Raw genomic sequence first — 25,354 nt, forward strand, 5'->3', positions numbered from 1 at the left:
CGCTCCCCTTGCCCATAGGGCCCCCCGATGCCTGCCATCCCCACTCCACCCCCTTCTCCAGGCATGTTGTAAGGAGAGGTGCCGAGAGGACTCCCCCAGGCAGCATGGCCTCTTTCCCTCTGGGAAAAATGGGTAGGCGCGCTGTCCTTTTCTCTTCAGGGCAACCTACGCCGTCTCCCTTATGGGCTGTTTGGGAAATGGTAGCTGAGGGCTGCCTGCAGCTTCCGCTTCACTGTCAGGCAGCAGCCATTTTGAAAGGGGCATTTTTGTGAAGAAAAATGGCCAAAATCAGAGCCTTCAGCTTAAAACATTTCCTTTTGAAATCCCCCACTTCGGCCTTACCACCCATTTTGCCAGCAACTGTATCAATTATTGCAGTGTTATTAAAAAAAAAACAATTTTAATAAAAGGTACACACTAGCAATGAATCAGGCAGCACTGCTCTTGGGGTTTCAGTTGGACACTGCTCTCACACCCTTGCCGAGAGGAATAGCAGTACAGTAGGGCTGCTCAGGTCGGTTGAGGAAGGTTTAAAACATTTCAGTCTTCCTGTGTTGTTATCCCAGGACAGCATCACTATCATCACACACCAGCCAAACCAGAATTGTTTTTAAAGGAGAATAAAATGCCAAAGCAGATATTAGGAGGTTATATATATGTGTGATGGTATGCACTTAAAACAGGGCTATATTGGCAGGGTAGTTGGAGAATGGCAGTAGTCTCTGTGGCTGACAGGACAGGATGAGAAGTGGTTGCAGACTGCAGTAAGGGACATCTGGAAGTGGGGGTGTGCACACGTGCATGTGGAATTATAATGTACATTTATCATTATAATATATATTTCTATCATTTAAACGATAAACATCCCGTTGTGGTGGCATCACCGGCAGCAGCAGCAGGAAGGAGCTGCCGCCAATGGGAAGCTTGAGTTTGGCCACTGTACCGGGACGGCAGGACCAGGTCCATGCACCACAGCTCAGGATGCACCCCCATGCCTAGGCCAGGTGAGGCAGAGGGACCCACCACAGGCCAAATAAAATCCCCTCGTGGGCCAGATCTGGCCCTTGGGCTTCAGGTCTCAAGACTACCTCTTCCTTCTTTCTGTTCTGTGGAGATTTACATTCACTTGTTCATCTGAACAAAAGAAGCCAGAAGCCTTTTCAGTTTAGTAAAATCATTTATGTACACTGATGCAGAATATTTACAATATAATACTGATCCAAAATAAAACTAACACGTGACAGATAACACTGAAAGAGAAATCAAAATGTTTTTAGTACACGAGTTAAACATGGCCAATGAAGGTCTCCAAGAGGGATTTCAAAAGAGAAAAAAAGACCAAAACCCACATGATGTAATGATACCGAAGCTCTGACATGTTGCTATTACCAACCAAAAACATCTTTTCTAATCAAGTTCCTTTAAACTCTTTTTAAATAGCCAAAAACAGTCAAATTACAGGATAAGTTAATATAAAAGACAATATGTAAAGGTCAAATGATTTCAGCCAAAGATTTTTTTAAAAATTAATAATAATAATAATAATAATAATAATAATAGCCATGGCAACTTTCTTGTATCCGTTTAGTGTTTTTACCAAGAATTATTCTTCTATGGGTACCATCCTGAAGACATTTCCATTTCAAGATATCATATATACAATACTCACAGTCAGCTTTGAAAGATCCATGGGATTTATTTCCAAGTTGAATTTTACACAATCAATAAAAATACCTTGTAGTTCCATTTCCTGAAAACTTAAAGAAAGGTGGAAAGACGAAAATATAACTTTTAAATATTTACATAGGAACCAGTAAAGTATATTTAATTCTGAATTCTAAAATTTAGCCTAAATTTTTAAAAAACAAAACTAATTAAAGTTTTTATAACCAGACATATAAAACCATTTGACCTTTAGGTTTAGCTAGTGTCATCTTACTCTTCTCTTCCTTATACACACACATCAGATCAGCCCAGTTCATCAGCTGATGAACAATATGATCAACAGCAAACCCCTATACAAGTACTTTCTCACCAAAAACATGTCAAAATGCATTTGATTTCTCCCTTCCAAACCTGCACTGTTCAAATATCAAATTGGTTTAGTCAATTGTGAATGAACCCACCTTGCAATTACCAATGGCCCAGAGTAATTCTGTTGCTTAAATAAATTAAAGAGATTCAATGGAGAACAGACACTTGATCACAATGATCAGCAATTAATTAGGCAGTTCTAGGTCTTCCTAACCCATTTGCTATTTCTGTTTCAAGTCTATCTAAAAGCAGTTGCTATGACAGTCTGAGGCTTTCTGTTCCTGATATAACACATACTTTGTATTGTGGAAACAGCTTGAAACCATTTCTAAAAGGATCATTACAAAACAGCGGCAGAGGAAGTCTTGTTGGAATCTCATATTAGTTTGAATCCCAAAGCAAAGGCAGATTAAGACACCAGGTCACCAGTTAAGGCAGAAGTAGCCAAAGGTGACCTATGCTGGAGCTCTACAGGGCAAGCCTTGCCAGAATCCCCTTTCATACTGGGGGCAGCCCACATCAGAAAGCTGGCCGTAGTGCATTTATACTGCATCTTGCTCACCAACCAGAAGTTGTTTGGCTCATGATAGAGGGTAGCATGGCAATACTGCATGTGCAACACCGCTCCTTATTAACCATGAGAGTAGTCACCATCTGATCCCATTTCATACAAGCTAAATCTGGCCTCAAGCTCCTGGGAACTTACTAGTGGCTTGTATGGTAAAGCTTCAAAGTGGTCTGTGGGGAATTAAGCATGTGATTCCTACTAAAAAGACAGTGCAATCTCTCTGTTTTATTCTCCACATCCCATGCCTAAAAATTTGCAACTGAAGACAAGATACATAGTGAGTTTGTTTTTTGAATTTAAAAAAATCTGAACTCTTCAAAGATTTGATGGAGGCTGACATGAGGAAATACAAAAAATGTGATTCCTTTCCTACTAGGTCACTACCTCTCTCATTAGTATGCATCAGTGCACAGGTATTCAAATGTAGTGTTTTAAAGGCTGCAATTCTGTCATTCTTGTGCAAGAAGCAATCTCCCGCTGCAGTCAGGAAAAGATTTGGCTGAGTAAGGACTGTCTGAAATTTGCAATAATCAAGAAGTTTAAAGCTCTGCGATATGGAGGACTGCTGAAACAGATTGGAAGAAAGCTAATGAGGTTAACATATACACTGGAAAAAACCGCAACGTGACATCTCATTTTCGTAAGAAAAACTAAGACATTGTTTACAAAATCCTATAGAAAGAATCAGACACAGGTTGACCATCCAAAGCTAAGAGTCTTGAGGAAATTGGATTTAGAGAGGGGAAAAAAAACAACACAAAATGAACAAGGCCTGACTGCCATAGTGGGTACACTGGGAGATCCATGGCTCAGGTTTTTAAGGTTAAGAATAAAGGTTAAGAGTAATTACTCCTAATAGCCCTGAATTGGCACTTCAGTCAGCAGACCAAACTTTCTCAATGTCTGCACAGGTATGGTACCAAAATATCTCTATAAAAAGCCTTCAACCAGTCTCAAAAGAAAGAAAAGTGTCAGAAGATAGAAAACTAGAAATATGTACAGTTTTGTATTTTTTTAAATTAAAATTAAAAAAGCAGCTTTTTGAACCATTTCAGAGTAGTGTAGGAATTTGCCCTTGGTGGCCTCAGTACCAGCAGCACAGGGACCTCAGGTTAGGGAGGAGTCCTGGTGAACAACTCTGCCAGCAGAAGGGACTCCAGTACAGCAATGCAATGATGGGCTTAGACTCCAGAGGGGCTGCAACCGAGTGACCAGCATCAAACTCACCGCAGCATCGTGTTTATACAAGGGAGAAACCAGGAGTTGTCATCTGATGCAGAGTCAGATATTCCAGCAAAGTGGAGGGAACTCAGGCTCAACTTTTTTTTGTCTGGGGCAAAAGCAAACAAATCCCTTATAGTGTTGTCTGAGGGACGAACCACCATTCAAATAAAAATAAGTAATCAAAGTCACTAAAGTTCTCCCCTGTTTAAAAAATAACATGAAATAAAATCGTGACAGTTCCACTGAATTGTCACTCAGTCTTAGCGAAGCCAGGATGAAGAGGCAGGGCTGAAGAAGAAAAGACTAGAGTTATCACTCAGAACTGAAAATTATAGCAAGCGTATGGGTTTGGATGCACAGCTTCCTGAAAGTGCTAAAAGAGTGGCCCTCAGGTCACTGCCAGGGCAAATTATTCTGCTGCCACTACCAAAAAAAAAATAAATAAATAAAATCATAATTTAGGTAACAAAGGGTGGCTATGAAGTTTATGTTCCACAGCACTTGCTTCAAGTATTCATTGAGCAGAATGCTAAGAAATTGTAGTTGCCTCATTCATAATATATATATATATATATATATATATATATATTAGTCATTGCAGCTGGCTGTATGTATAGCAGATGGAAGGCAGCTATCTGGTTATTAAGAAAACAAATGGTTTTTAAACAATAATTTGCCCCACGTAAGGGACTCATGAGTTAACAGTACATAAGTGATCATATATACCTTGAGGAACTGAGTTTTAAAAAAATATTACAGTACCAATGATTTTTATATCTACAACTATACAGCATCTTCAAGCAGTATGGAAATTTAATGAAATAATTATGATTTATTAATTTACATAAAAATACTTTTTACAGTTAAAGAATAACTCTTAAATGGTAAAAAAAATAAGATTAAGAAGCTTCAGCTATTGTGAATCATGAGAATTTGTCTGTTCTTCAATAACTTGTTTTACTATTTCTGCCAGTTTTAGCCGATCCACCTTATCTGTGAATCCTCTACCTGGAATTAAAGAAAGAGTTGGTCAGTTTTAGGGGTGGCACGAAGAGGAAAGCAGTCCCAAGTGGGACCACATCCTGGCTGAACAGAAAGGGATGCGCAAGAACGGGACACGGGGTAGTGTTCAAAACCTCCAAAACTTGTTAGGAGCCTAAGTTCCATTTTCAAAAGTGATTTGGGCACTTGGAAGCCTCACCTTAAAAACCACCAAGACCACATAGGCTCCTAAGTCACTGAGATTCTTTCTGAAAGCTTTACCTTAAACTTCCTACGCAAATTAAAAGCAGGTTTAAAAAAAAAATTGTGCTCTGTGCTGGCAAGATTGACAGTGTTAGAGCTGTGTACATTTGAATCTATTTTAAATAGTTTCAGGGGCATGGCTCAATTCCCTCCATATGTGAATCCTCACCAGCCCACCCATGGTAACCCTGCCTGTGGTAGCATTCCCTATACGAGAGGGAAGGTGCCTCTTACCATTCCAGCTGAAGCTTTGAAGAGTGTCTCGTAATAACTTGCATTCCCTATTATATTTCCAAGCTTCTTGCATCACTTCATTCAGTTTCTCATCTTCATTCTCTCCTGTTCAAAAGAATTCAGAGATAAGAGTTATACAGCACAAGTGATCCAAAAATATGAATACCTCAAGTAATAGATACATACAGTTCTTACTGTAGGTTAAGTTATAAACATACACAAAGTTAATATAATAAAAAATGAATTTGGGAGGGGACACTGTTTTGAAAGCCACTTTAAAAGCATGCTGTTGGTACAGTGATTTGATGACAATATTACATAGCTATCCTAAATTACAATCCACAGTTAGTTAGAATAAAGTACTCCAGTCTTTTACACAGAAATTCTGCAGCCATATCGCCTTTGTCTCAAGTCCCTCTGTGCTGCACCAAGAATCTACTAACTGCCCCAAAACAGCAACACATTAGGTCTAAAAACATATGAAAAACGCCAGTTACAATGAAGGACCCCAGGTATTGTAAATCTGCATTTATACTCTCTTGCCACTAAGCCAATGGAGACATTTCCTTCAAAAGACTACATGCGACTACACAAACACCTCTCTTTTCAATATGAATTCCAGATCCAGGACCTCTTCTAACTAAATGTCATGCTTAAGTTGACAGAGTCACAACAGTTGTGTGTACAGGTCAGCCTAGTGCAATGCCGTTTTCTCTATGACAGAACAGGGGACACAGGACAGAAAGCAAAGCAGGAGATCAGTCCATGAGCACAGAATGGAGAACAGAAAGCAGAGACGCAGCCTGGGCAGAGGAAGAGAATTGGGTGAGAGACTATAATTTGTAGTACCCCTACCACAAACATTAGCTCCCAGTGTCCTACAGCGATATTAAAAAGAACACAAATGCCTTTCAAGATACCACGTGACAGTCAATGAGCTCCCCACCTCCTCCCAGAGACTATAGTAATAGGAATGATATCCATGCTCCTTCAGTGTTGACAAAGGATCCCATCTTGTAGCACAAACACAACCCTCTCCCTTGCACATTTATGAACTTAGATGTCTTAAAAGCAGCAACCTTTACCAGCCTGTGGTAGAATACACTGTGCAATCACATCTCGGAGTTTCTCCAGAGCCACGTTGGAATCATCACTTCCATTCTCGGGGTCATGGATATAGACACCATCCTTTGGTTTAGTGCTGCAAAAGAATGGTATGAAAGGAAAAACAATTACTATCTGAGCACAACTTGGGTGTGTAAATAAGTTGGCTCAAAGAGGTTTATCAGTTGTTAGTAGCAGCAGTTGTTAGTAGCAGATGGTTCAGACAAATCTCATTGCATCCACTTCTCAGTGAATTCTTCTCCATTGCATCTGGAAAGCTGTAAATGGGAGTAGGAGATATCTCAGCTCTTCTGATATACACCACTCTGAATTACAACAGCGCTTCAGAAGAATCTGACTTAGTGCTCACAAAATCAAGTGCCGTGTCCAACACTCCTTCAAAGCGGAGAAGCAGCATCCACATTTTCAGATGCAGAAAGTCAGGAAGAAACAAGCCATGTGAATTTGTCCATTGAATCAGTAGCAGGTAAGAACCAGCCTTGGAGTCCTGAGTCCCTTCTGTTCTGCTCTAAACACTAATGCACACCTTCCCATTCAAAATTACAAATTATATATTGATATCCTTATTTAATACATATTTTGCACCTACTTTTCAAAATACAATGTCACAAAATACAATGAAATAAAACAGTCCAACTAGTTATATATTTTTTCAAATGTTTATATTCATCTATTTAGCTTTTAACCATTGGAGGAAAAAAAATAGTCCAGCCAAGTATATTTTAATTTATAAGAAACTGATTCAATACATACACAACAGCAGATTTCAGTATGCACTATCTCCTTAACTCAAGTGGAAAATTATTCTAGCCAAAATGCCAGTACGAGTTATAGTTTGCTGCTTCCAACCTTTGTTCTGAAGTCCCAACACTGTCTGAATATTAAAATTAAGGGCAACAACCACTTTAAAAAGCTACATCAGATGTGCTCTAAAGAATATTTTTTCTTATTATTAAGCTTACGCTTAGGTTTCTGGTAAATGTTGTAGCTCTTAAGCCTTGTCTGTAAATTCCTTATATTTGATACTGTACACATTAGCTAACTAGCATCTTAACAGGAATTGCCAAGACCTTTCAAAAAAATAGACTCAAAGAAGGTTTCTTTTCCAAACAGACTTCAAAGTCTTCCTTCTCCTTGTAATGCTGGCACACGTATGACTACATCTTGATATAACCCTTCCTTGCTCTAGGTCAAGGAAAAGGTTTTCATCCTTTTGCTTTTCTACTTCAAAGAAATGATTATGATGTGACTAAGGCAAGAACAGTGCTGAAGATGAAGGGAAAGAAATGATTACAGGTTAACAGGGACAGTGTAACCATAGTGGTACACACTGGGTCACAACTTGGAAAATGAAGGGATTCAAAGCCAGGCTCTGCCTCTGATTTGCCAAGTGGCACTTCATGTCTACCTGCCTCAGCTTCCTTACAAAAAAAGATGAGGATAAGAACATTTTCCTACGTGACAGATATCTGGAAGTGGGGAGCTGTGAAGTTATAGTGATACAGGTTATCTTCACTGCACTTTATCCCAGGAACTAGGAACAAGACAGCCAACCGGAAGTCTTAGGAGGGAGCTTCCCATAAACAAGCCCAAAGCAGCAGCTTGTGTTAAGCATCACGAAGGCATTAGGACTGTTAAAGTTTAGAAAAGATGCCAGATTTAAGGAGACAAACATTTGGAAAGTTACCCCAGCAATTTCCTTTTGCGTAGGATTGGGTTGTTAACAGAGTTGAGAGGTTTGAGGCTGACTTTGAGGTCCTGGATCCTCATGTTAGCGAGCTGTTCTGCATGAGCCTGTTGTATCCCAGCAACCACTGCCTGGAATGGAAAAAATTACACTTAATGTTTTAATTAGTTCCTTTGAGCATAAAAGGCCCATATAAGCCAGCACAAAAATAACCACATAAAAAAAATGGTGCATATTTCAAGGATGCACAATAAAGTTAAGCTTGTGCTACATCAAGTCCATTCAGCACTATTAGCAGAAAACAGCTTCACCTTACAGGTATGAACATAATACATGTATAAAAGGCTTTGACTTTTCCAAATTCCCTGGTCTTACAGACCTGAGTTTGAAACCACTTTTGTGAAAATGAGTTTTCTACTTAGAGGGGAATAAAAACTGCACACATCGTTCATTGTGACCTAATGGAGCAGTAATTGCAGCTGAGTGATAAAAAGTAAAGAAAGGATACAGCTCAGAAGTGAGCAAAAACAGACAGAAGAACCCCAATAAGTGACATCTCCAGTTACACTTCATCTCCTTCCGGCTAGTGTAGGATTCCTCTTTCCAGCTTATCTTCAGCCATTTTCCCAGCCTAATTCTAAACCTACTAGAATTTTGCTTTTCCCTTCCCATAATCACCAATACCTTGCTATGAAAGAGTGTACACTCTTAATCTTGCAGCACACAATTTAAGGCAAAATGCATAGAGACCATCGGGTTTATCTAACTCTGAAATGCAACTTTAAAAAAATAAATAAATAAATATATTGTTTAAACCTTGTCCATCATCAATTGGGCAGAAGGCAAAATATTATCGAGAGCCTCGGTGGAGTTTAGCCAGGGATGATCTAGCACTCCTTCTATCGTCAGCCGTTCCTCAGGCTTCACCTTCAGCAGCCTGAGAGAAAAACAGATCAGTCCTTCACAACGCATTGCTCTTTTCAGATACTGATGTGCTCTTCTGTCTGAAGCCAGAGCATTTTGCACCCAAACTTCAGAGTTGTTGAAGAGAGCTCACCATCTCCTTAAACTAAAATGCAAAAAGTTCATTCCCAATAAGTTATTTTATTTCATTCTGAAATATGTTAGCACTGAGCAATTCCAGTTCAGCTAGCGTATCTTCAGCAACATGATGAGAAGAAAGTTACTTGAATCCCATTTCAGTAATGGAGTTAATTTATCTAATTTATATGTTCAAATCCCCCCAAATAGAAAGTTCTTCCCAGCAAAATATCCAAAGCAAAAATGGATCAGTGTGTTAGAGATTTGCCGGGTGGCAGTACTTACTTAATCAGGAATTTTCTGCATGGTAGACTAAAACAGAATTTCAGAGCTGGATATGTTTATTGAACAGACTGCTGCTATAATGCAACTTCTTAACTCTGTTTCCTCAGCAGCATGATAGACTAGTGGACACCTCTGGGGCAGTACTTAATATAAAAGAAATCTCCAATGGGCTATTAATTTAGGCAACCATTTAATGGCTGCGCTTGCAACAGATGGACAGCCTGCTTTCCCTTCTGTCCCTGGCATTGAACATACAGCCTCCAGAATAGGTTGTTAACGAGAGAAAGCTGCTACATTAGTTATTTTCACCCAAGTCCCAGTGTTGGCAACACTGCCAGACATTGGTTTATGCTTTGCTTTTTTCTCGTACAAACATTCAGAGCACATGCAGAGTCTCACATAGGGCTTTTTTTAAACACATGAAAAAGCAGTTATATAGGGAAACCTATATAATGTGAAAACCTTATGAATTCTGATGGATAGAAGTTTTATATTTGTGACACTAGGAAGTTAAATCATGAGACATGCACCAGAAACAGCAGCCTGGAAAGAAAGATTCTTTGGGTAAATTATTAAGCACAACTGTTCAATAAAAAGATAACGTCATTATTTTGGCTGAAAATGTTATAGGAATTGCTAAAAGACAAACATAATAAGAACAAAGGTGGAACCAGATAAACCCATAAGGACAAATTAAGTCATAGTAAATGTACAGAGCTGGACTGCAAACAAGCAGCCTGACTCTACGGCAGAGCTATTTCACGTACAAAGAGAAAGCTTTTATCCAAGTGTCAGAAGTGCCTCAGGCTAGTTCAGAGTTCGCTGTGAGACTCAGTGGCACACAGGCCTCTATTTCAATTTTTATCAAAGATTCCCCACACATGCCTTTTTCTTTTTAGACTTACAAGTCAAAATTTAGATAATTTAGTCTTCAATAAGTAACCCAATTAGTAAAGATCAAGGACAAAAATCAAGGCAACATGACCGAGGCAAGCAGCCATGTCAGGCCAGAATGTGAACTGCAGAACAACGAGCTCACGTGAATAAAGTTATTTATGATAGGTTTATGACTGCAACCATGAAAATACAACTAGCTTCACTTAAAATACATAAATAATTAAATAAATAGTGTCAGATTCTAATTAACTTTATTTTCTCGTGTTCATGCATTAGCAAGCACACTACTGCAGTGTTTGGGGTGCAAATGTTTCAAGGTATATTAACTGAGGGGAAAAAAATCTCTGGGGTTTAGAAATGAATGGAAGCACTTACTTTAGAGCCTTGTGCTTTGTAACATTGTAATATCCAAATGTGAGAACAAATCTGATCTGGCAACGTCACTTTCATAAGAAAATTAACAGAAATAAACGTCTGCATTCTATCCAAATGCAGGTTTCTGTTCAGCTGCTCCTTTTAGGTTGCATACATGTTCACTTAGCCCTAAACGCTCATTCTGTTTTGTTTTATTTTTTAAAGAATCGTGCATAAGACTGTAACGCTATCAGTCCTGCTAAAGACTATATATGCATATAACAAAATGTTTCGGAGATAGGATGCATCAAAGCTGGAGGACAGTAGGTCAGAAAGGAAGTAGGGGAGAACAGGGAGGAAAGAGGAATATTTACCAACGCTGAGGTCATGCTGAATACAAAATACAATTTTTCAACTTAACATACTGCAAAGTTATTCTTATTTGAAAATAGAGCCTTTAGGGGAAAAAAACCCCAAACCAGTCTTAAAGGTATTTTCCAGTTCCTTAGTATAAAGGGCAATATAAAGTTTTCCTTAGATGACTCACTTTCTCACAATGTCTTTTGCCATTTCTGAGATCTGGCTCCATTCTTCTTCTGGAAATTCAAAACTTCCCGTCATGATCTTTTTCCGCATGTCCTTTGGAATTGTCCGACTCTGATGCTTGGAGTAAAACGGAGGGTATCCGCACAGCATCACATAAATGATGACACCCAGAGACCACAAATCACAGTCCTGAAAGGAAAGAAATCATCATTTCTGGGGTACAAGCAACAACATGCGCTGGTCTAGCCACGTTAAAAGATCTACTTGACTTCTTATGAACACACACATGCATCTTAACCTCTCTGAAAAAAATGGTCTGTCTGAATCAAATCAGGGGAAAAAAAACAAACTAACAAAAAGAGCTAGAATTCCATATGGATTAAGGTGTCAAAAGTCTTTTCCCTCCCATTAGCTGCTTAATATGTGTTAAAAAAACATAAATATACTCCACATTTCTGCCTGTGCAGGGTATGTCTATGCTGCATGACTCTACAGTCAGTAGTGGACACAGCAGAGCTGTGTAGAGATAGAGCTGCTGAAAGATGTAAGGATGAGTGCCTTGAGAGGCTAAGATGTGTAAGGGTGGATTCACAACAGGAACCCACAACATGATGCTTTTACAAAGTGTTAGTTTTATTTATTAAAAAGCCCTAAAGCCTATGTAATTATATAAAATACCCTTCACATGCAAGTTTTCCACGAGGCAGAGAGATCTGACATTTCAAGAACAAATTCTGTGTATAATCCCCTGCATATACACACATATGATCCAGTACACACAGGGCCTAACATGGCAGGAAAGAGAAAACCAACTTTCATTGCTTGGTACTCATTAAGGATTTATAATCAGAACAGCCCTGAATTCCTATGCAAAGGCAGGGCACCTGAGTTTAAACACAAGTATTTCAGAGACCAAGGCATGTCCCAGGTGGTTCTTTGCAATAAGCCATATTTGCCAAGGCGTAGGCTGCAATATTCTGTACAGCATTCCTAATTAATGAAACCACAACTGAAAGCAAATTGAGAATGAGCTGGAACAGTCCTTTAAGTGATCTGCCTCATGCAAAAAGTAGTTTGCCATATCACCGTGCAATCTGATAGGAGATGGAGAGGTCTTAATATGTGGGGCGGGAAAATGGTCAACCTTATCAATACAAGGACAAACAGAGCTGATTTCAGTCCTGTTTGCAAGGCTCTGTCATTTCTCCCTTTACCATATCCTCATCATGAGAAAGTCTGACTCGCACCAATCACTTTATTATGTTCCTGGTTTTTAATTGTTTTCTAATGGGATCATAAATTGTGCTACGTGTCAACAGACCCAAGATAGCTATTTGGGCACAGTTAGCAAGGAGGGGCCTCTGAATTATTAGGTAACTGCATTCTAAATAGTACCGCTGAATGACTAAGTTAGCTCTAACAACCCCTCAAAAAAAAACACCACAAAAAACACAAACTTCAGCAACTGAACAACAGGGAAATCTGTATGTTAAGCTAAGCTGCAATGAGTTGTATTTTTGAAGCAATGTCTGGCCTTTCTCCATGCCATAATACTCAAACAGTGCTTGGCAAATGGTCTTTCCATAAAGTTTGTTACAGTTCTGGCTTTTACATGAGGAACTTCAACGTGAAATATTCATGTACCAGAAAGTTTAGAACATTTACTGCCCCTCATCCCAAATGCTCCAATGTCACGGCAATGCAGTTCTTAACATGAGATGATCCAGCATTACAGCCCACAGTTGCACACATATGTAGAGAGAAAATGCACTGTCCTTAAAAGGTTGTGAACAGCTGAACTATTTGAAAAAAATTACCTTGTTATAAGTGTAGGGTGTGGGTGAGGTAGGGATAATACCAGATTTTTCTTTCTGATGTCGTCTTTGTGCCTCTAAAACCTATTGCCGCATGAAGAAAACAAGAAAAAAAATATTACAAAAGTTACAGTAGAAGAGTTAATTGCTGACAGTACCTGTAGCAATGCCTATATTCAAAGCTATCTGACACTTTCCATTAGACGGTCCTGTTGTCTGCTTGTTACATTCCGGTGCATTAATACAACCAGAGCTCTTTGCAAGTCTAAAAAGTCTCAATCATGGGTACCAGCCCACCTTTCACAGAGGGATCACTCTCTCTAAGCTGGTAATTCACAATTTAACATCTCATTTATTTTCAGAATACCTTTTAACACCTGTACTAAACCCCAAGTGCTGAGCCAGTATCATAACCTTTTTGCCTTCAGAGCAATGGGAAGATTTAAGCAGTTAAACTGCATGAATCCCTTACATTATGGGTAATTACTATAATTCCCATTTTATTAATACATGTTAATACCATACTATCCTGTAGAAAGATGAATAGATTTAACCAAACTGTGCAACAAGATAGTGTGCAGGCTAGAAACACAACGTAAGAACACCATCTCACAGAGACCGATCAGTCTTGGAAATCAACTGGCACATGGTCCTGAAAGAAGGCTTTCCACATGGCTTACACAGTACTTTCAACTCCTTAATAGTACAGAAAGAGACATTTAGTAGTATAAACTGATGGTTTAGATTGCAAGGTTTACAAAGGTGCAGCCATATTATTCCCTTGACAACAGTGCGTTCATTCATTACCTGAGGTGCTACATAATATGGAGTGAACTGGGGTGTCATCAAGTCACCTTGGTCTACCTTGGCAAATCCAAAGTCACACAATTTAACAGGAGCATCCTGAAACAAGCAGGAAAGGTTGTTATGGAAGCGGGCTCTCTTTAAAGCACAGATCTCTCCCTTTCACGTTCAACTTGAAAGCCATTACCTTGGCTGTTGTTCGCTCCTCTTTTGTGACTATTCCCTTACCACTGCCACAAGTCAGAAACTGGCTCACTTCAGCAACAAGAGCCCAAGGCATACCTCAAGCCCAGGCATGGGAAGCTCTAAATGGCAATTCCATTGCACATGCAAGGTAGGAAGGGACAAGACAGGCCATGAGCTACACAGATGCAATAAGCAGAACATCTGTATTAGATGCATGTGGGGGGCGTGGCCTGGAGGCACGTGGGATCTCCGCAATATTAAAAGCAGAACAGGAGGGGTCTAAACCCGTGTAAGGTCTTTCATGCAAGGTCCTTTAGCAGGACTTCTTGCAGAGGTGCAGGATTTGACCTTCAAGCCAGGTCCCCAGTGGAATAAGCAGCCCGCTCCAAGCAGATCAGGGGCACTAGTACAGGAACGGGGGGGATCTTCCTAAAGAAGAGCTGGAAGCTAGGAGCGTTGTGTGAGCCACGTGACAGAATTCAGTGATAAACAAAAAAGATCAAGTGTCCATCTTACCAAAGAGTTATCCTTGAAGAGGAGATTTTCAGGCTTGAGGTCTCTATGTGCAATATTTAGTGAGTGGCAATGCTGCAAAGCCAAAGCTATCTGAAAAAGGGCACAATAAATCAACTACAATTTTAGAACTCCCTTTGACTTGACAGTAACTTTCACTTTAAAGGGACACTGTCCATGCCAGCTACATTTCAAACGTTTTCGCCTGGAGATTCATTTTAAATGCAGACATTCCTGTATGCTGCTGGAAACCTGAACAGGGCAGCACTGGATTACTGCATAAAAACCAGGAATAAAATTACCAGAAGTGCTAACCTTTCACTATGTTTTTCAAGCTAACAGCGTAAGTTTTAATAATTTTTTTTTTTCAATCAAGCTTAATTATTAAAAGCCAGGGCATTCTTACTAATGCAAGCAGGAAATGTCTTCTCTATAATGGGGTTTTGTCATGACAGTGTCCCTTTATATGCAGTACCCCGTCAACAGGGTCACTAACATGCTCAAGTAATTACATTCAACTTAACCTTCAACAGTGACGTTCTTATTTCAGGACTTCAGCTATGAGGATTGATTTTTACCAACACTTTCTTGCTTTTGTTAACTTGTTTGAGAGCCAACATTCAGGCAGCTTTTCCCTTCAGCCCTTGAGGGGACTGCCAGTGCCTACATGTTACCCAATTTGTGCAACATTAAACACTCAGTTCTTCTAAGGAAGAATACAACAGGTTCTTATACCTGAGCAATAGTTTAGAAATTTGAAACTTAAAGAATCTACAGATGTGAAGGTCTAATTCATTTAAAAAGAAAAACAAAGAAAATATCTAAAGAGCATCACTGATGCTAAACACACCCCAGGCCTAATCATGCAGTCCTTATTTGGAAGGACTCCTACTGATTTCAGCAGAATCCCACTAATAAGAGAGATGCGCATTAGAAAAAAGTGCATATATTATTTTAACAAGAATTTTTCAAGGTTAACTTAACACACAAGCATATGCAAAAGTGTAAATATGCACCCTCAAGTAAGACAAGATAGTTTTATGTCAAGGGTTTAATATTTACTGGGAGCAGGGGGTTAAAAATCCAATTGCAGGAATTAATCAGGAAAAAAGAGACACAAGAATAAGATTTTAAAGTAGTTTCTAAAGTCCCTGCTTTGCAAGCATTAACACAAATATGTCACTTTATGCGTCTTTGTAGGCTTGAAGTCTAAGCGAGCTGAATTCAACCCAGGTGATTACTTAACTCCAAATCTTGTTTTAAAAAAAAGAACTTTGAACAAGGTTTTCCTGGAGACTTACGTTTAAGGAGTGCTCAGTTTTACCAAAAACACAACTTTGCATAGGCCTTTAAAGGCAAACTGACGAGAACAATCCCAGACTTCCTATCTAATCTCTATACAGGTTCATAGCAAAGAATGAAAGTAACAGAATGAAGCCATGAAACTACAGTTTTAACATTTCTTTACAAACAATTCACAAAACACGAAGTACTTCATGGAAAACTAGAGATGGAAAGAATTGAGTCCATCCCCTCCCACCCCACCTTCCCTGCCCCCAGAAACCCAGCACAGCGTCCCTAAAACAACCACACACAGAAGTCAGGATATTAATAACTGATCATTATCAATACCATAAAAAGCCAAATACACTTTCTGGTAAACTGTGAAAACCATTTTATTTAGAAACAATGATGTTCATACCACGTTATCTGGTTTTCTCCCCTTTAATTTATGCACAAGGGTCATTTGCATAGGACCAGGATATTTGTTGCTCAAAACGTTCACTTAAGCTTGCGTATTAAAGACCCACCTAGAGCTCACACTTCAGCTACTTGGGACGTTACCATGACGAGGGACGGGGACAACATCCCTTGGATCGGCATGCCATTTGGCATATAGAGGGGCTTAAGCACTTTCACAAGACCCTCCCCTTCCTGCGATTCCTGCCCAAGGTCTTTCCACTCAGATAGTTCTCTGGAAAGGCTCTTATCTCCTTCCTTCAATGTGGGCTTTTTGGTGGGTCTCTAGACTTGGTCAGCAGTGTAGGAGGGAGAAGGAGCGACTAAGGAACGATTCAATAAGCTGTCCCATCCTATCGAGCCCTCTCCTCTACTTTTGCCCACACCCCATCCTTCTCATCAGAGGTAAGCTATAAGAGCAGATGCCCTGCTAAGCAACAAAGAACCTGATGGATGCAAAGGTCCTTAGTAATACAAGCCAGGGAGGTGACTAAGATACCATGGCAAGGAGTATGCTCTAACTGCCTAGAGATAAAATGAGAGGAATGAAAGGAACCACAGAAGATGTGGACTATACACCAGGACACGTCTCCAGAAACTCAACTGAGTTTGAAGTCTTCCATGACATGTTAGCAGTTCCTTAACTCTTTGAGCTTCCAGAAAGAATGAACGCATAGGACATGTATACATTATACAGCATGTCTGCCATCTCCCAAGGCACGAGAGAAACATTCATTAGGTCTTATGCAGGGCAGTGGCTCCTGAACTGTAGCCCTTGAAACCATATACCGTCCACAGAGACCCTCTTCCTGATGGTCTGCTGAACACAGTTCGAGAACCTTAGCGAAAGGGACACAGCAAGGAGATTCAAGTCTCTCTCCAGTGAAGTGCTCCAGAAAGCGAAGAAGTTGGAGAACCACCAGTAAGGACTTTGGAGGTACAAAACCTAGTAAAACTAGCCCAGAACTTATGGCTATCAAAACTCTGATATTGTCAGATTATAACAAAGCAGGCAATGATCACCAGATCAGAACTGAGGGTTATTTTAACTTACTTTTTTCCCTCCCCCCTCCCAGGAAATTGTAAGTACTTTAACCATTATTGCTCATGGCTTGGCTTATACATGGGAATTAACTTGCCTGCTTTGTTACTTGGCTTGCTTGCTTCTCAGTAAAGTGCCGGTGCTGGCTGATTCTGTGAAATAGCTCTCCCCCTTCCATCATCTCCATTACAATTAGGAGCCGAGCCCTGTTTAAAAGCATTTCATTTCATTACATTAAAAAAAATAATCAAAATACAACAAAATTGCTAGTCTAAGAAAGCACATTTCACATCTGTTGATGCAGGGCAAAAAAAAGAGACAGTGTAATTGTTTTTTCTTGTTCCTTCTGCTTTGGTTTAATGATTTGGGCTTTTGGAATGTCAAGTACAGTATTTTCTGGTCTCCTGCACAATTTGAGTGGCTGAATAACGTACTGGACTATCCCATGGGAGACTACAATGTACACGTCACATCAGGTTCTCTCACTTCCAGCTGGAGGGAGCACACCGAGCAGTTATTTTACCAGTGATCTGTGTGCTCATGGACATTTCTGAACAGAAGGCTGACAGGTGTCCTTAAAGTTTCTGAGTCCAGATACCACATCTGGGCTCCTAGTTTTGTTCTTAAACTTCTTCCAGACATAGCACCCAGTTAGGAACTAACGATATTCAATACGTCATCTTAGCTCATGCTAATCGTTCACAGCAGTCCAGGTTTCACTGCACCCCTTTTAGACAGGGCCATGTTTTGACAGCTCAAGGGGATATCTTACTGTCAAGTACAATTTAATATTAGGATTTTGTTTTAATAAAACTGATGCTTTTAAACATTCTTCAGGCCAGCAGTAACCACCCTCTTGCAAAAGAGCCTCACTTGCGAGATTGGGTGAAATGAGAAAACGTCACTGTCAGGGAGAATAAGCGACAGCTTCCGGCCTCTTAATACCAATTTGCAAATGGAAAGCTCCTCCAACTCCAGACTGGTACTAAAGCAGGACAGAAGCCTGTTTTTACCCTCTAGGCAAAATGTGTGTGTTGCAACTGATGGTACTGTTCAAGGAGACAGGATCTAGAAGCATGCAGCTACGAAATCAAACTTCCATCAGAAACAAAACTCAGCACATACAATGTACAAATGCTTTTCACCACACAAAAAGCCGGAGTGCTGTTATAAGAAAAATAGCTTTGGCTTACTCTGAAGAACAACATCACATCCTAATGGGGCTTCATTTCAGTTACATTATTGTTATTATAAAAAATCTTCACTATACCTTGGCCTAAACATGGAAAGCAAGCTGTGGGAATTAATCACCCTATGTAATCTTACCTTGGACTGGATTCATGAGGGAACTGCACACTGTTAGCATAAACTTCAATAATTTGAACAATATTTGTATGTGTTGCACACATCATATGCAGACGTACCTTAAAGAAAAGGTAAGAAAACGATACTGTACACAATGATATGTATCAGACAGCCCAGCTCCTCCCTCTACCCCCAAGGCTGTAGGATGAAACCAAGCTATAAGCCACTGAATGTTCAGCGTAAATTACACAAGTTAAAATTATACAATCCATTCAATTACAATTAAAAACAATATATGGAAAAGTTTTCATTTGACTAACCAAGGAGTCAGTAAGTTATACTTAAAAAAAAAAAAAAAGAGAGAGAGACAAAAAAGCAACAGAATTTATTTACATGTCGCATTTTGTTACGGACCATGGCATCAACTTCAGCAGGCCTCTAGGAAAGCTCAATCTTTAGAAATTATGTATACTTTAAAAAAGAAATGCAAACCTAGAAATAATGTTAACACAATAAGGACATGGCTTTGGCTGACAAGTCTTGAAGTGCAAAAACTCAAAGTCTCTAAGTTATAGCCTGCCTCCTTTACGGGTAGGTGGAACAGCACTAATAATATATACACGAGTATGTTGTGTTCAGACTCTCTGCAGAGCTGGAACCTGATGAATTTCAACCAGTTTTCAACCTCTTAGTTTCCAAGATCAAAATCAGGCCCTTAATATCATTTTATAATGAGTTTTGGGGGCAATTTAAATGAGAATGAACTCTGAGCACAACTTTTTTGGTGGTAAAATAGCAGACAACAGCAAGTTGGCCGTTTCAATGCGAAGGAAAAGAAAGACTACAATAGGTATTAAAAAACATGGCATACTTTTTTATCTAAAACATTCCAGAAGGGAAGAATGGCTTGTAATAGACACTGCTAGAAATACCACATCTCTTTTCATACAAATCGAAGACATTCAGAGGAACAGGAAATAGTTCAAAGCTGCACACACCTAACAGTCACATCCCAGATGACTAACTCCCTGTATTTGTCAGCCACAAATTATACTACTACTACTACTACTAGTGATGCCTAAAAGCAAGATGCATGGAGGCTAAATTACCTCCGAACTATTCCTATTACACTACGGAGAGCAGAGCATGAGAAAGGCACTGTCAGTTCATAATACACCCTTCCAAACTGCACTCGTCCAAAAATAGCAAATTAGCTGCAGTGAATACAGCATATCAACAAATATTCCCAGTATCCCATCCACCACGAAATACATAGCTTAAGGGTCAAGTGTATGACAAAAAGCACACCTTCATGAATTATACTTCCGTGTATCCTGTCAATGGGTGACTTTCTGCTTTGGCTTTTACAAGTGAAACAACTTGCAAAAAGAGGACAAGACTCCATGTTTCAAGAATTATACAGTTTGTTTGGTTTTTGTTTTTTTAAAGAAAAAAGGACTATACCTCATTTCTAGCTTTTGGACGATCAAGAAGAATTTTCAGTGCAAATCGTTCTTGAGTAGATTTTTTCACGCAGACTCTGGTATCATACCAATAAAATTATTCAGTCAGCAGGAAGGTTAATAGGACATTTTAAGCAATTGCTTTGTAATTACTATAGTCAGTTCATTGCGTGGGAACAAAAATCAATGTACACATTCTGTAACATAAAAGGGGTCTGATGTGAATGCAGGCTAGACTGCCTCCAAAGGATGATGGGGTGGCACTATATTTCACCACAAGCACAGGACATACTTTGAAGACACACTTTACACAAATTTTATACTCCAACAGTGTATATGGAGCATCACGAATAAAGAGAAGGCAAGGACTGAAACTAGCAAGCTGTTCTGCAGATAAAGAAGTTTGTTATAGCACACAGGCCCCTCTTAAAGGGATTTTTTTTTTTAAGTTATTATTATTTAAAAAACAAGACAACAACAAAAGCATCTGGAAGGTGGAGTCCGACTTGCAGCAATAAATAAAAGGCAGCAGAATGAAGGCTTTCAATGCAACAAGGCCACAGACCATACTGCACAAATGCTCAGTTTCAATTTGCATTCAGCATCAACTTAAACTGCTCTGGAGAGAAAACCCCAGAAAAAAAGAATAACGAACAAAAGGACATTTCTAACTAGACTGGACACAGTAAGAGAAAAATGTATTGCAAGAGAACATCCTGCCTGGGCAGGGAGACAGAGTAGGTGGCCTCCTAGGCTCTGACCCTTGCAACCTTCCGGGAATTAAATTCATTTAAGGGCTCAGAAGCAAATTTCAGCTCTGTAAAGGGAGGCTGTGATGCCTTCTGGGTAGGGCCTTTTTCTTGTCGTGATAAGTAGATCCATGGCAGTCGGGGCTGGGCCAAAGGCACTATGTGCAATGGCCTCACATGATAACCTGAAAAAGGAGCTGGTAAAAATAGCTAAAGGGCATCTAGAGCTGAAGCCCTGACAGACGATACCACAGAAGAGAGAGGTGCCCTTTGCACTGTATTGACAGTGGTGTTAGAAGGACAAATAGACATTAGAAGAAGAATTTTCTGCCACTGCATTATCCAAACAGACCCCTGATCCTGGTCTGGCTTAGTAATGGTATATCAGGAGCTGGGGCCATGTAAAAGAAATGAGAGGGAGGAGTTTTATTTCATTTTTTCCCCCAGTAACAGCAGTCATTCCTGCGGTACACTGGCTACATGGGCAACCGAGTCAAAAAGAGAAACTGGCACACTGACTTTTCCTATTTTTCTATGAACAAACAAGAGAAACTTTTCAGAGTCACAGCCTCCTACTAGCAGCATAGCTAAAATACATACTCACATCTTTGCTGCCAACAAAACAGTCTGATACTATCCAAAAACCAACAGGTGTGGTGCCTTACCTCACTGGACCGCTGATTCCAGCCCCCAGCTTCTGGGTCCAGTTAATGTTGTATTCCTCTAAAATGAATGTTTCCTAATCAAAGAGGAAAAAATGGATTACCACATCCTGTCTGGAAAATGTGTCTCAGCAGACCTAATCTGGGAGGAAACTGGAGTGCTCTGTTTTTACATTTCCTAGGAAAACTTTACACACACAAATATAAGCTGACTAACATATAGATATATAATATTATATAAAAAAAGATTAGCCAACTAACATGAAGAACATGCATAAACCACATGAGCACCTTCACAGAGAACAGGGGTGGCAGGTGATGGAATCACTGCACTGAAAATTAAACACAGCCGGGCCCAGTGACATAAACTAGTTTGACATTGTCTGGCAAGGGACCAAAATCACCATAGCTCAATTCTGTTCATACAAGCATGCCATGACAGGGCACTGAGATGCTGAAAATATGTTCGGCCTTATTAAAGACAGAGCCTAAATTAACACTTCTGCCCTTTGCCATTAGAGTTAGTGATCTAACAACTCCAAGGAAAAAGAGCATAGAAGAATGCAGGTGCTGTATGTTAATACAGTTCCCAAGAAAAACATCTTAAACTGGTCCTGATCCTGAACATCTTTCCATAAGAAAGTCAATATAAAAATTAAAGAACGGGGCCAAATGTTCTAATGTGTCAAGAGAAACAAGGACGCAACAAAAGTCAACAGGGAGAAAACAGGAGAAGATGACTTTTAAAAGGCTGTGCAGAGACAGAAATAAACCACCTGCCAAGTGACTGTATTTGGATCTGGATTTCTAATGTGCATAAAAACATAAAAGTGGCCAATCCCAATCTAGGCTCTGTTCTAACCATCAGTTTCCCCACCCTACAAGGTCTGAAACACCTGTTTTCCAGTTACCACACTTCAACTCTGTGCACAATAAATGCGTCGTTAAACAGTGGGAACTAGCACAATCAGAGATGTACGTACAGAGAAAGTCGCACCTTACATCACGAAACACACAATATTTGTAGGAAGCAGATGATAGTGTCGAGATGCATTACTGACACGCTGCAAGCTCAAATTATGTGAGTTTTATTTAAATGAGACAAAAACATTTATTACAGCTGGAGCATTAATGTTGACAGGAAGCCCCCAGAAAAAGTGTTATTGAAGGCAGGTTTTGGAAAGGGCTAGAGCTCATATATTCGGAGTCCTTAACATTAATTAAACTGATAAGAGCTAACAGCAATTTCAGCAATCTTGGACAGACATGTTAAAGAGCAGATCAGAGTATCATAGAGTAGGGCTGGAAGGGACCTCAGGAGGTCATCCAGTCCAACACCCTTCTCAAGGCAGGATTGCCTCGGTGTATGTTTTAGTCTATATGCTGTCATTTTGCTACAGGGAGTAGAGTGCGCTACAGGTAAAAGGAAAATACATTCTTAAAAAAAGCCCTGTCTTTTGGCTGGGAATGCACCAAGAAGGTATAGTTCGATGAGATCCACTGTTCCTATGCGGCCCAACCCACAGATACTATCAGACACCGGCAACTTGATGCTTTGTCCAAAGAACAGATACACACACAGAGGTTTTGTTTTTATTTTTTTAAACTTCAATTTATATATTTTTTTCCAAGGAAAGTGAATCTGAACTTAGGACAACCTACTCTGAGGACTACATTTACTAAAACTCTATAAAAATAATTCATCTGAACCAACAACAGTATTCAAGCAGCACATGCGTGTTGGCAGGCTGTCTGAAAAGTCATTAGCTAAGCACCTAGGACCAGGGTTTGGTGAAGAGAGAAACAGCGTTTGACAGCTGGAGCGCCTTCTGCGGCTGCAGAGAAAACATTCGGCCTCTTTCGGATCAGTTCGGTTGAATGACTGGTTCATCCAAGTTTAAGAAACTGAGAATTGAAAGAGCAGGAAACCTTGTTTCCCCCCATGCACTCTATGAATAAAAACAAGGTACAATAGGCTGAGATCTGTTACTAAAATCTTGAAGGACATGGCCACCAGAAACAATCAGCCCAATTCACTGACTAGAGATAATACTTCCTTTCATTAATAAATCAGGAAGCTCTAAATCTAACACACTGAATTTATTTTCCTTCTGTACCCAGCATAATTAATATGGTTTTATTTAAGTAATAATAATTGTTTAAATGCTGCTTTTCTGCATTTGTAGATGAATTCCAGTTTCCATAAAATTAGTTTGACAAAGCAGGAGTAAACAAAACGTCAAGTGACTGGCCAATAAAACACGCTCATTCCCTAATATACTAAAATGTAAAAATTAAGGACCCCAATAAGCATACATTAAGCTGTTTAAATATATGCCTATTATGTTCACTTGGTTAGCAAAAAAGAAGCATTAAAAACTTAGGATAAAGGTTCCATTTATTTGCAAAAAATCAACATCTTAAAGAGTCTGACTAGCACTGGTGAATAACCATTATTTAGGAAGAAAAACTAAAATGTACAAATGCGAGCAAAACTAACAAGATATTTAAATCAAGGCTTCCTCTTTCCTGATTTAAATCAATCCCTTGTAAATTCAAGTAATGAAGGCTGGAACAAAGTAACTTGGAGTAAGTGTTGCAAGGCACAGACCTTGTGAAGTGACTGCGAGAAGTAATTCTGAAGAGCGTGCACATGCTTTATCCAAAACGATGCAGTTTCCTCTTGAAAGTGTTTTACGGCTAAGACTGGAGGAATTTAATATTTCCTCGCCGTCTTAAAAATCAGTCTGAGCATTCATTCATACAAGGGTGATAGTTGCATCAGTGTGAGGTAAAGGATTCTCCTCCACCATACCCATACGATCGGTATATTTTTTCGTTCATCTTGCAGCCCAAGACAACAGTGAGTCCAATTTTGTGGGGCTCTGTCACATTACACCACGTTTCTTCCCAACCTCTCTTCCCCTCAGCTACAACTGCGTTGTGGTAAGACTGAAGTCACAAACACAACGGTGCAGACTTCTCCCTGCGCGCAGACTCATTCCCACGAGGCTCTTGCAGGACACAGGTGTCGGCATCTCGCCTGAATGACCCTGACAACAAAGCCATTCCCAGGCTGCACATTACGACTCTCTGCAAAAACATTCACCCTTTACAAGTTCAGTTTCCCCCAACGCTGTTCACTTCACTGGAAAAGTTGCAGGGATGGATTTGAAGGGCCATTTATATTCAATGTAAAAATGAATGAAAGGTAACAAATGCTTCAAGAATGCTCTTTGCTTCCAAAAGTGAATTGCTAATAACATCGTTACTCTTAGAACGGCATATTGTTCACATACAGGATACTTGTCAACTTTTGCTACGATCTCTTCGTTCCGGCTGGACACGATGATCTTGCCAGGTCCCATCCAGCCCCACCCAATGTCTACAAAACCCACGTGCCGTCCAGCCCCGATATCTACAAAACTCAGGTCCTGTCCAGCCCGAGTGCTCACGAAACCAGGTCCAGTCCAGCCCCAATATCTACAAAACCCAGGTCCCGCCCAGCCCTAATGCCCATGAGGTCCCTTCCAGCCCCAATGTCCACAAAGCCAGGCCCCGGTCCAGTCCCAATGACCATGAAACCTAGCCCCGTCCAGCCACACTGTCTACAAAAGCCAGGCCCCGTCCAGCTCCAGGGCCCACGAAACCAGGTCCCGTCCATCCCTAAGGGGCGAGTCCATGAAGACGCCTCGGGGCAGAGGCGCCTCTCACCTACCTTGATCGTCCTCTCCATGTTGCGCTCGTCCGACATGGCCCCACGGGCCCGGGCCGCGCTAGGCGACGGGCAGCCCCGGCGGAGCCCGCCTCATGCCGCCCGGCCAGGCCGCGGCCGC

General features: G+C 40.2%; 1 protein-coding gene across 4 annotated transcripts; it reads right to left on the bottom strand.

Moving 5' to 3' along the window:
* Positions 1 to 1,162: 1,162 nt before the first annotated feature.
* Positions 1,163 to 25,344, bottom strand: MAPKAPK5 (mitogen-activated protein kinase-activated protein kinase 5). Of its 4 annotated transcripts, none has more exons than XM_019507224.1 (14): positions 25,237 to 25,344; positions 21,522 to 21,595; positions 20,109 to 20,184; positions 18,666 to 18,763; positions 17,437 to 17,545; positions 14,561 to 14,650; positions 13,862 to 13,957; positions 13,058 to 13,138; positions 11,242 to 11,429; positions 8,934 to 9,054; positions 8,118 to 8,248; positions 6,391 to 6,506; positions 5,306 to 5,410; positions 1,163 to 4,834 (listed from the first exon to the last, which is right to left on the bottom strand). In XM_019507224.1, the coding sequence occupies exons 1-14, from the start codon at positions 25,270 to 25,272 to the stop codon at positions 4,740 to 4,742; spliced, it is 1,416 nt and encodes a 471-aa protein (XP_019362769.1). In that variant the 5' UTR covers positions 25,273 to 25,344; the 3' UTR covers positions 1,163 to 4,739. The 4 variants fall into 4 exon arrangements, with proteins under 4 accessions (XP_019362769.1, XP_019362768.1, XP_019362770.1 ...); XM_019507223.1 differs by having other exon boundaries at positions 6,385 to 6,506; XM_019507225.1 differs by lacking the exons at positions 17,437 to 17,545; positions 18,666 to 18,763 and having other exon boundaries at positions 6,385 to 6,506.
* Between the last annotated feature and the right edge of the window lie 10 nt (positions 25,345 to 25,354).

This window comes from Gavialis gangeticus, unplaced genomic scaffold, assembly GCF_001723915.1.
Source record: "Gavialis gangeticus isolate Ggan-Ray unplaced genomic scaffold, GavGan_comp1, whole genome shotgun sequence".
Classification (NCBI taxonomy): Eukaryota; Metazoa; Chordata; order Crocodylia; family Gavialidae; genus Gavialis; species Gavialis gangeticus.